The following is a 12,401-nucleotide window of genomic DNA, read 5'->3' as shown; positions in this document are numbered from 1 at the left end:
AATTACTAGTCATTGGTTTGGTGTCGAGTGCCCTATTGTTCCTCACTTTTATATAGTTTTAACCAAATATCTCGATACACATTCTTCCGAGAAATTAGGGAAATCCCATCCAACTCATAGGAACCTTATGTCCTACAGGAATATTTACTGTCGAAGTTTACAAACTATTTCCCAAAACACTGTTATTTGCTCTATTTTCTTATTCCCAAAAAGATATAAGAGTGATCTATTTCAAATGATGCACACCCACTCTAACATACCGGGCATCTGTGTAACTTCATACTTGTTTTCTTATTTGAGGTATCTGAACACTATCGACTAGTTCCTTAACGCAGTGTGCACATTGCAGCACCAGTTGAACAACAAGCTGTTTTCTTTATTGACACACAACACAAACCAAAAATGCAGTGTACTCCAACGTGAAGGACATCATGTCTGAGATTTGAGGACTGTTGCATGGTGGAGTTGCTTGAGGATGAAGTGTCTTTGCTCTCATCAGTTGTGATGGATTGTTATTCCAGTGAATGAATGGCGGTCCTGTGAACGGTTTCTAACAGCTGCGGTCTTCAAACGCCACATTCAGCCTGTGGCGAAGTGACGGAGACGCTTCACACCTCTACATGTTAGGAGCTTTGTAAATCCATTCATTCAACTGAGGGTAACCTGGAAGTTGGACAGTTTCCTTATTCAAGTGTTATTGAGCTTAAATGTGTTGACTTTTCATAAACCTCCCAAATAAGAGCGCCCACATCCATGAAGAAGTGGACTCCGCTATTCCTCCACTGGCGTATAAAGAGACAACCACCTCCGTCCTGCTGCTTCTGAGAGCTGAAGTGAGATATATATTGTTTAACTCGGATAAACATGTGCCTTAAGTCAGATGTCTCTATTTCAGCGTGGCTCTCGGGATGACAACATCAGTCTGTTGATTGGTTTGTGTGACCGCTGTGGGCCAGACTGAAATATCTCCACAACTGTTGGATGGATTCCCATGAAGTGTTATTCATGTTCCCCAGGGGATGCATCCCAATGACTTTGTTCATCCTGTGACTTTTCCTTTGCTCCACCATCAGGTTGGCATGTGGTTTTGAATGAACTGTTTAAACAACTATTGGATGGATTGCCATGAAATCTGGTGGAGACATACTGTATATGTCCACCTCAGGATAACATGTTATTAACATTGGTTATCCCTAAACCTTTTAACATATGAACAAATACCTGCAAAACTAAGGACTCCGCTGTATGTTTTGTTTAATGCCAATTAGCAAATGCTAGCATGCTAGCATTGTACTGTAAGTAAGTTAGCATGTAGCTTAAAGCACCACTGCACTTGACGGAGCCGCTACGTCTGTAGTGTCTTAATCGTGTTCATTTAAAGTGTCTGCAGCAAAGGAACTCAAAGGATAGGTTGACATGTTGACATGTCTGTCTCAATACAATGCTGGAATATATATTGAACGAGTTAAATCCCTTCCTAAGCAATTCCAGTGTACAAGATAGGGAACCTTTTGTTGCTGGTTTGCAGTGGAGGGTAGTAACGCAGAGCACATTTCATACTTAAACTTCTGACCTTTATTCTTCTGTGTGATTCAACACGATAGATAAACGCTGCCACGTTGATCATGTTGCTGTTTGTATCTAATATTCTAATTGTAACTTTTGTCTCACAGTTCTGTTGATTTATTTAAAACCTTTGTGCAGAGTGAAGATGTCACCACAGAGTATGTCACACTTTTTTTTATTCATGATTTTGCATTTGTTTTCTCTTGAAATACATAAATATGTTTGAGCTTGTTTATGAAAAGAAGAAGCTATTAAGTTGGCAGTTACACAAGAGCTGAATTCAAAGCGTGTTATGAAATGGGGCATTATGCATGTGGTGCATTGTTTCAGAATGCATATTTTGGAAACAAGCCTCAGTAAAGGAACTGCTGCCACAACATTAAAACATTAAAGCCATGTCATCTTGTACTGTTCACAAATGTCATAGTAATATCAATACACTTTACAAATATGTTCATTTATCCATGCATTGGTCACTTACAAAGCATCAGAGTAGAGTGATAAAACCCTTATTCATGTACCAGGCTGTACCTGTAAAGTTTGGTAAGAGTATCTCAACTGTCTCAAATTCTGACCTCAGCGTACTGTGTCTCATCTTCATCAGAGCTGCTGGAGTCTGTGACGACTCGCTGATGTCCAGGCTTTGCCTTGAAGCTCACCTGTGAATAATTGACCTGTGCTTCGTCCTCACTGGTGTCTGTGTCATCGTTTATTGGATTTGGAGCTCTGGCTGCGCTGGCGTTCTCGTAGTCCTCCGGTCTGTCTTCATTCTAGGAGAACAACAGAGATTGTCACCAGATCATTTCTGTCATAACTTTTAATGCTTGTGAAGACTGGAAGATGTTTTCCTTGCTTCAGTGATTGTTTTACAGGGAATTAATTCAATTAAAACAGGAAACGTCTTCTTTGCAACAGTATTGTGGACGCACCGATGTGACATACAGGACATGCTTCTTCCTTTCTAGATTTTGAAAAGTAGCATTCCTGTAATTTATTACAACAGGAAGCACAAAATAGATCAACCATTAACATGATTTAGACATGATTGCCATGACAACACATAGTAAGTATTTGGTTTATAGGTTTCTGACCTTTGTAGGTGGCTTTTTCTTGGACACCTTAGCATACACATCTTCTGTGTTTGCCGGAAGAAGAATTTTGTTTCTAGAACAACAAATACCATCATGTATATTACATATCACATATATTTGCCATGCATTAATACCCTCCTTGTTCTTCTTGTTGTGTCTTAAATAAAAAAGATATTCTCACTTTTGCTTATTTCCAAAGTGTAAAGAAGCGTAGTTGAGAGAATCGTCCTGTGTGTGTCCACCTTGCTGTCTGATTATCTTTTGTGCAGGACGACCCTGAGCAGAGACAGACAGAAGACATCAGTGAATGTACTGTAACGAATGAATCGGTTAATTCATGCAACTTCAGCTTAATCATTGAAAGACACATCCGGCTCTCTAAAACAGAGCTACACAAACGATGAAGGCCAATGCAGATGTTTGCATCGTGGTTTTGCAAACACTAATATTTGTGTTTTATGTGTTTAACATATATTGTATGGATGCTATAAAAAAGTCATAAAAATGTTATAGTATGATACGCCATCGTAAAATGTCAGACGGAAATGTCAAATGCAGTCTTAGTATTGTATGACTGAAAAAATTAAATATTAAATGTCATAGTAACAGTCAGTATAGTGTTCCACAAAAATATCATAGTATTGGTATAAAAAAATTGGATTAAAAAATGTATGGTATGCCATGACAATGTCATGGTAAATTATCATTGACTTCTGAGTCATTCAAGAATTCTAACTTAAAGAAATTATTCAAAAACATACATTTTACATGCGGCCCTTTTATTCTTCTGTGTAAAATGTTGTGAAAAATGTCATTACAAAAGTCCCAAACAGCCAAAGAATAGCACGCCATAAAGAAAGTCACCTTAATTGATACTAAATTGATCTCAAAATGTTGAATACATTTTAGGACCCTGTGAACACCCTGCAGGGAAGATGGACAACATTCAGGGATTTGCAGAAAAGAAAATGCAGAAGAGGCAGAAATGCCTAAACACTGGCCCCGATAATTTCCACAGCAAGACCTTCTCCACCCAGTAAACACCGACATCTTTCATTCTGTCGGTTCTGTTTGAATCTAAAGTTTCCAAGCCCAGGCTGAGATAGCCATTAAGACATCACCAGGTTTTTTTCTCACACATAAAAAAGCTCCATTCCAGGCTAAGTAGTACTGATGACAAGTACTTAAGTGTGTAATTGGTAGATTACCTAACAATAAAACACAATTTACTTCTTAAATTGTGTTTTTTAGTAAATTCTTCCATATGCAACTGCTTTCATGTATTGCTTTCTGTGGAATTTTGCTTGACTCACTTGTTGTCCGGAGGGCAGATTCACAGTACTGTAAACACTGTTGATGTTGGAAGCAGGCCTGTAGAACAACAATGGCGACAGGAATAAAAAGCATAGATACTCATAATAAATGACAGGGAAGACTGTCATTGTGCCATTTGTGTCTGAAGGTTCTTAAATGGATGCTTTGACTGCAGCATGAGCAGCATCATCCAACTCTCTGTCCCACAGAGTGTGCCGTGTCCTGAGTGGGGACAGTGTGTGTGTGTGTGTGTGTGTGTGTGGCTGCTGTCTTACGTGCTGTCTGGACGAGGCTGGCATCGTTGGGCATTGGGACGGTGCGTCTGGTCTGGCAAGAGGTCATCCCTGCTCCTGAAAGCCGCTACCATGCCGGGGTCGCTCATCCGATTCCTCCTCCTGGCGCCATTCCACCAACCCTGAATTGTTTTACGCCGACACACAAAACGCAGAGGGTCAGTTCTTTTCTGGAGCCGTTCGATAAAAAAGTCGAAAAAATTGCACAAATGAGTCGTCACCAGAAAACCAAAACAGGGCAGTGTGTTCGTAGTTCCTCGTTGCTCTAATTTCTTCTTCTTGTGTCTAAAAACATAAAGGGACGTGATAGTGGTTGTATACACCAATTACACATGCCAAACCATCTCTGAAATGTATTTGTTTTACCTGTAGACAATGACAATCGAGAAAATGATGAACAGAACAATAACAAACAGGACGATGAGCAGGGTCTTCATTATGTTTCCTGTGGTTAGAAAAGAAAGCATCAGTACGTAGACACAGATGTGTGAAAAAGAAGTACAGTTTTAAACGGCTGTGATTTAATCAGATGAAGACACACGGCCTTGAAATTCACTCACGGTCAAACAGACGGACTGGGTCAGACGATCTTTGACCCATTTCATTTTTTGTGATGCAGTAGTAGACTCCCGGTTGGTCTGAATACACTGTGTAGCTCTGACGGTCAGACACCTTTTCATCCCTTTCCTTGGCCTTCATCTTATGCCATGAATATTGTGTGACTAGGGGATAGCTGTGACTGCTGCAGCTCAGCGTCACAGAACGCGTCCCGTCAGGCTGCTGACGCTCTGCGCCTGTTGTGATCTTTGTGTGCTTTGGAGCATCTAAGCAGGGACATTTAGGATAAAATGATTTACTCAATATCTAAGTGTTCAAAGATCATACAGCAACGACAGCACGAATGAGAATATAATCGAAAGCTTCTGTGTGTAGAATTAGAAAATCTCCTTTTGGCATCCCCCAGTGGTGGTTTTTAAAAAAGCAATGAACCGCCCACACCATTTAGCGTATGCCACAAGAATAACTGAAAGATGCTGTAACCTCAAATCCTCAAAAGAGTGGCTTTAGATGTACTTATTGGAAAATTTGTTTTAATTTTTCTGCAATTGAATAAATAGACACTATAATAAAAAATAAAAGTGTCTCTCTGGGGAGAGACACTGAATGTAAACGTATCTCCTTGTGTGTCTTTGCACCACCCTGAATGCATCAGTCTACTCACACTTGACTTTAACCTCAGTTTGCGTTGAGTTTCCACTTCCAATGGCATTACTAGCTTCACAGATGTACAGTCCGCTGTCGGAAGGACTGACAGAGGTTAGAGTGATGGTCTGCGTCCTCTGGAGGATTTTACTCTTGCCATCAGTCATCTTCATCCAGGTGACAGAGGTCACAGGTGGGTAGGACCGAGCGCTGCAATCTAGAGTCAACGACTTGTTCTCATCCACAACGAGGGCAGGCTGAGCTTTTACGGTCACGTCTTTGGGACAATCTGCATTTACCAAAAAAGATTGTAAAAAAAGAGAGGAGTCAGGTCTCATGGACGGCATAGTTATTACCATCAACGAAAACATTTAACAACTGATTCACATCAATATACAATACACTATAACTGTTTTAATTTAGTCAGAAGGGGACAATTCAAGGTATGTCTTGGTACAATGAGGTGGTCGATTATATAAACAGGGAAACCTGCACACCTGTACAATGCAATGCATTCCTATGTACAATTACCTCACAACTTGGGGAGAAGTTGATTTAAATGTTGCAATTTTGAGGCTATAGTTTGTGGTGGAGATGCATTATATATAAGACTGTGGCGTATTCAGCTAAATAAATTGAAGTAAAATGAACAATACTACACTATAGAAATACTCCATGAGAAGTAGAATCCTGCATTTATAATAATAAACATTCTTAGCAGGAAAATGCAATTCACGTATCAGAAGTAAAAGTATTCATAGTATTTTAATGTCTAATGTCTAGTTTGAACTATTTTATATACTGTTGTAGTTTATCTATAATTGTGCATTATATTTTCTCATTTTATATGTTTTGTATGTGAAATCACAATTTTCAAAGGAACTAAACCGTCAAATATACTTAGTGGAATATAAATACAAGTCTGAAAAAAATGCAATAAAAGCACATGTACCTCAAAACTGTACTGAAGTACTCAGTGTAGTACTCGAGGAAATAAATCGAGTTACTTTTTGCCATACATCTTACAGTTATATAAGCTGCTTTGTTTTTTCTCATTACGGTTCATTCAGAACCACGACGCTTGACATGTAATCAGAATGACTTCTTTTCACATGGAAAGAATAGAAAATAAAGATCTACTTTGGCCATTTGAAATGAAGTTGTTTTTATTTTCTTACTGCGATTGAATGATTATAACTTTATGGAAAGATTTGGTTTTGATGATTTGTTTGATCAGCAAAGAGACAATGCACCGCTGAATTACTCACATTTCACCACCAACTTCTTCCGCTCGCTTGTCTTTGAACCTTCGCTGTTTGTGGCATCACAGGTGTAAAAGCCTGTGTGGGTTGAAGTGACATTAAATGCATGCTGGAGAGTGTTGGGGGACCAATCATTATCAGGCTCATTGACACGCAATTGTGAAGACTGATGATTTAATTTGGAAGTCCATTTCAAAGTAAGCGTTGAGTGTGGGAAGCTTTCAACAGTGCATCTGATGGTGATGAGCTGACCCTCCCTGACCTCAGTATCCATAGACAGCGTGAGCTCGGTGGGACCATCTGCAGAGAGAAAGCAGCTGTAAGATCTTCAGGAGGATTCATTCATTGTTTAACATGATAGGATAGCAGCAGTCCATGAAGAGGAGGTCAACTTATGTCTAAGGAGCAGTGAAGAGTTTTACATTGCAGGTAATGTACTCATGTCTGTCTGTTGAATGGGCCACAACTATCAGTAATGTAGCTTAGCTTAGCACAAAGACTGGAAACAGATGGAAACAGCTAGCCTTGCTCTGCAGCAAAGGTATCAAAGACGGCCAACCAGCATCTCTACAGTTCACGAATCAACAAGATATATCTGCTTTGTTTTTCTATTTGTATAGATGGTTTGAATCAACCAGGCGTAAATGCTGATTTTCTAATGATCAAAAAAAACTTAAATATCACAGAACATAGTCAGCATTACATAATTACTTACAGAGTACTTTTATGCACACTGGCTCACTATTGTCCCCTGTATTGATGCTGTTGGTTGCATTGCACATGTAACAAGCGTCATCTGTTCTTTTTACTGTGTCCAAGCGTAGTTGTCCTCCTTCAGTTGTCGTGGACCTCCAGTCAATCTGTTTGTTGTTGTTGTTGTTGTATCGGTACCAGGAGTAACTATACGGCGCAGGATTGGCCTCACTGTTACAATGGAATGTAAGGGGTCTACCAACTCCCACACTTTTATCATTTTTACTGATGGAAATTGTCGCCTTCCTCGGGCCGTCTGAAAGAAAGAGCTAGCGGTTAGCATGCTTTCTGTGGTGATACAGTCTGTGGATTTATTCATTTTTCTCCGTCATCATCAACTCTCTGACATACATGCAGCACAAGGAGCTGTGGAACTTACGTTGAACTTCAATTCCAAATGGCACTGATGTTCCAGTTCCCACAGTGTTAGTGGCTCTACATGTGTAGGAGCCTCTGTCCTCGGGCTTGATCCTCTCAACAACATACCGCTCATGTGTCTGCTTCTGAGCAACAGCATTCCCATTTTTTAACCAATCGTAGGTGTGAGGTTGTGGGTTGCTTCTCTTCACATTACACGTCAAAGTCATTGTATCTCCTTGTCTAAATATGGAAGCAGATGGCTTCACCTCAACTTCAGGAACATCTGAAACAGAATATTTCATTATTTCTTTAGCGTGAATCACAATGATAATCCTCAAAGATATCTGTAGTGTACATCAACTTAATAATTATCATTCACGATTTTACTTTTCTTTTTTTGAAATGCCATAGGACAATATCAAAAAAGTACAGTAGTGTTAGAAGAGTTAAAACTACTAAGAACCACAAACAACAAGGAATTAAGGAACTTAAGGAAAACATCAGAAATACTCACATTTAACGCTAATAATGACTGGATTTGATTGTATTGTCCCCTGTTTGTTTTCAGCTTCACAATGGTATTCTCCATTGTCGGACTCTTTAACGGATGTGGTCTTCCATACTGCCCTTGTAAGTATTTTATTTTTATTTTTGAACCAGGTAAAGTTTGGTTCTGGACGTCCTTTGGCGGAGCAAGTGAGAGTCACAGATCGTTTTTCCATGATGTTTTCAGGGCTTATTTTAGCCAATGTGTCTTTGGGAGCATCTGTGTACACAAATTCAAAACAAGTCAGGATAAATCAGTCAACACACAGCACGCTTGGGGGGATTGTTTACAGAAATGAAATATGAATAACAATAGAGCCGGAGTATATATATCCTTCTCAGATACAAAATATAAAGATGCACGCAAGTGCAATCAGCTGCCAAAAATGTACTTCATTTATTTATCTTAATATTATTACTGAAAACCTCAAGACAGAGTAATTCTGCTTGCTAATTCTGATCATAAAAGAAGGAACATTTTATACATAAGTGAAAGTACAAAAGTATAAGCATCAAAATGTATATAAAGTACAAAAAGTAGTCAATATGCAGAATGGTCAATTTCAGAATATGCATATTATATTGAATCAAAATGAACGATGCATTAAGTGTACATCACTTGAGAGTTGCAGCTGATAAAGGTGGGGCTTATTTATTTTACGATATATTCAGCTGGGTTACTTGTGAATTTCGCCAAGGGATCAATACAGTTTTATCTAAGTGACCGTCCATCACTGGTAACGGTAGACAAGACATAAATAAACTCCATTCGTGAACTTACATTCAACAGTTAAACTGATTTTGCGAATCAAATTCGTGTCTGTGTCATCTATCTTGCATGAAAACTCCTTCCCATCATCCTGCCAGTTGACAGTAAAACTGACTGTGGTGCTTTTCAGCTTTCCATTCGTTTGTTGAGCCTCTGAGTACGGCGTTGCAGACAGTTGTGTCAAACCTCCAATTTGTGGGTTTGAAGTACATGTACTCAAAGTGGAGCATGTGAGGGTTATAGCGTCATATTCGTTTACGACAGGCGGTTTCTCAAAAGTGATCAGGCACGGATTCTCTGAAAATATATAAATGAGACAATATCAGCAGAAATATCACGGTGAATACACAGAATAGCCAGTGTTAGTAAACTATAATCAATTCAGTACAAATAAATATGATAACACTCATTATGCCTGTAGATACATGGATCATATCATCGATCATTGTATCATTACTGAGGTGAATCCTGGCTGAATCACTGAGGCTGGTAAACTACGCAGAGTGGAACTGAAGTAAAAACTGCTCTAGAGTCCTCAATGATGTTATTGGCTCAGTTAAAACTCAAGGATTCAAAGAACCAGTTTCAGAATTCAAGTTAAAGCGGGATACACATGTGACTGAAGATGAAAGTCAACATTTTCAGATAGCATCTTTATATTTTGAGACAGTTTCCCAAAAATTGCAATAATACAAATGTTGAGAGTATGAGATCCTTAGCCTCATATTAATGTAGGTTGTTGTAGTAGTTTGGTCAAATAACTTAGTATTGGGTGTAATAATCAGACATTACAGTGAAACAATTCATAAAAGGGGAGCTCAGACGGACTGACAACCCATTTTTCTACATTGTCATATGGGGGATAATATAGAAAATTGGGTTGATTTTATGACTGTTTGGTGTTGTCAGTCAAATGTAGGCAGCACTGGTATACCTGTATGTGTAAACAGGAGATCTAAACCTGTCAGCTTGTTATGTACAATCAATACGGCATCAGAAGCCGGGAGAGCTGGCCCCATTCTGATTCTTATATATTTTTTTATTTTTTACACTATGACATCATAAGTCTTTCAAAATGTTTTGACATCCTGTAATTGTTTTCACGAACAATCACAACTTAATTTCCAATTCTTGAAATATGAATGGGTTCTTGTAAAATTCTAAATGTATGTTTGAATGTCAAGACCTCAATCCTGCAGCAGTAGGATTTTCCTACAATTATTTGTCTCAAAATATAAGAATTGCATTCTTGACTTTTTCTTTTCAAACATTCATCACATTAATGAATCTCAACTCAACCAATCCAATCATTTCTGCCTCCAGACCAGCTCATCTCTTAATATTTGAACAACTCATTCATTGCTATCCATTTCCTGCAAACACCTTCCAGTATTCAGTATTACCTTTAACTTCCAGCCTCACTGGGCTGGTATGCCACTTTAGATTTCCAACAAATCTGAAGGAATAGTTTCCATTGTCAGTTTTTTTCAGATCGCAGATTGAAATACTGAACTTTTGTGAGGTTTGAAGATAACCGTTCCAACTTGAAGATGGAGAACCGATATATTTCACTCTGTCTGCAAAGTCTGCATTGACAGGCCATTCTGTGGTATTCGTGCTGTAAATGACAGTGCCAGTCCAATCTGTATTCCAGTGTCCATCCTTTAACCAAAACCAGTAAGCACGACCAGCATCAAATCTACGAGTGACTCTGCAATTGATTTCAATGCAGGACCCCTCTTTAGCTTCCAGGTGAGTGGCTTCGAGTTCGAAGAGGTTTTGTTGACCACAAGTAATATCTGTGATGGTGAAAACACAAGTGGAAAAGTCATAATGTAAGTGGCTTACATTATTCAATACAAATCTTCTTAAAGTATACATTGTTATCACAGTGGAGTAATAAAATTCCTACTTTTTATTATTGCCAGAAATACCAACCACCCGACTGTCTGAGCATTCATTTTTGTGTGGCACTAAAGCTTGATATCTGAAACACAAAAACAAAACAAAGACGTTTGTGTACATTATTGTATCATCGTAACGTCACAGAACTGCTTCTTCTTTCTTTTACTCTGTAAACTAGCCTTGATACAAAGTTATTTATTCAATGCAAATCAGCTAAGATTTTTCTTCTTCCTCTTTTTTTCCCATGTCATTTTTCAAGTTGTTTGAGTGTTCTGCGTTTTTTTCCTCATTTCAAGATTGTTGTGAATTCTCTCGCAGTGCAAACATACAAGTGATCTTATCTTTCACAACTTGCAAAATGTCATTATGTTTGAGTAAGAAGAAAAAAAAGATATTGGGCAAAATATTAAGGGTCCATGTTGTTGTGATTGCCAGCGCAGTTGTAATTATTGTGACTTGATACATCGGAAGCCAAACATTACATTTGAATGGTTTACTGGTTCAGTGTCTACTTGGAGGATTTGACATCAGCTGTTTGTTTGAAACGCTTTCTTTTCTGCTTCATCAGCCGTACATTTAAAGAAGACCCATAATACACTTAGAGTGCAAACAGTACAATTTATTTATTTTACAAATTCTGTCATTTATCGCCCCAAATATTGATACAGTGTTTTTTTTAAAGGCTTCATATAAAGTAAATACGTCACGAACAAATGCCACTGTATTCTTGTGCATACAGCAAGAAGATAATTTGCTGGAGAAAGTTGAATCCAAATCACTGATAATACATTTTCACATTCAATGAAAAAAATAATACTCAGCTCTCTCTAGACACAGACATCGTACCACCTTGATGATTGAAATAAACCTCCACAGACATAGATGCCTTTTTCAGTTATATTATGCAGTCAAATAGAGGAAATATTTTAGACAGAAAGATATCAAAATAAGCTTGTTGGTACCTCAGATGATCCACTTCAAGCAATCTGTAGCACACAGCATCCCTCCTACAGTACGAATAAGATTAAGAAAAGGAAGTTTTCACAGTTGACCTAAACTCTTCTAAAATTTGCATGCCCCATCAGGCAAGCCAGAGAACACAATCTTTTATAGTTGTACTGATGAAATTGCCCGCTGCGTGTATCTTCCTCTCACTTCCTCTTTGATGCTTTTTTTTAAATAGTGAAAGTTACGGTTCAGGGAGGACCAACTCTATTACAGGCACTGATCAGCACTTACAGGATTTGACATCTATTTGCAGGATGCATGCTTACGCAACATTAACAATGTCCTTTAGTACTTCGAGCTCATCAAAACGAGTGAAAACTTTTCAAAAGTT

The 12,401-nt window shown here is 38.4% G+C and overlaps 1 protein-coding gene across 1 annotated transcript; it reads right to left on the bottom strand.

Annotated features, from left to right (window-relative positions):
• Window positions 1–1,764: 1,764 nt before the first annotated feature.
• On the bottom strand, window positions 1,765–12,120 carry LOC306782431 (B-cell receptor CD22). Its single transcript, XM_079275781.1, has 17 exons — window positions 12,025–12,120; window positions 11,070–11,144; window positions 10,561–10,956; window positions 9,170–9,454; window positions 8,357–8,608; window positions 7,862–8,125; window positions 7,445–7,738; window positions 6,736–7,029; window positions 5,487–5,756; window positions 4,825–5,088; window positions 4,631–4,709; window positions 4,486–4,549; window positions 4,247–4,386; window positions 3,971–4,028; window positions 2,839–2,933; window positions 2,658–2,730; window positions 1,765–2,336 (listed from the first exon to the last, which is right to left on the bottom strand). The coding sequence occupies exons 2-17, from the start codon at window positions 11,116–11,118 to the stop codon at window positions 2,130–2,132; spliced, it is 3,084 nt and encodes a 1,027-aa protein (XP_079131907.1). The 5' UTR covers window positions 11,119–11,144; window positions 12,025–12,120; the 3' UTR covers window positions 1,765–2,129.
• Between the last annotated feature and the right edge of the window lie 281 nt (window positions 12,121–12,401).

Source organism: Melanostigma gelatinosum (assembly GCF_949748355.1).
Source record: "Melanostigma gelatinosum genome assembly, chromosome: 9".
Taxonomy (NCBI): domain Eukaryota; kingdom Metazoa; phylum Chordata; class Actinopteri; order Perciformes; family Zoarcidae; genus Melanostigma; species Melanostigma gelatinosum.
The sequence above is the reverse complement of the archived record's forward strand: the minus strand, read 5'-3'. Positions and strand labels throughout refer to the sequence as shown.

Excerpts from the sequence above, each read along its gene's own strand:
- LOC306782431 (XM_079275781.1), bottom strand. The coding sequence starts at position 11,118 with ATGAATGCTCAGACAGTCGGGTGGTTGGTATTTCTGGCAATAATAAAA. Across the intron at positions 9,455-10,560 it reads AGTGAGGCTGGAAGTTAAAG|AGAATCCGTGCCTGATCACT; the intron begins GTAATACTGAAT and ends ATATATTTTCAG. Across the intron at positions 4,550-4,630 it reads TCGATTGTCATTGTCTACAG|ACACAAGAAGAAGAAATTAG; the intron begins GTAAAACAAATA and ends TTATGTTTTTAG.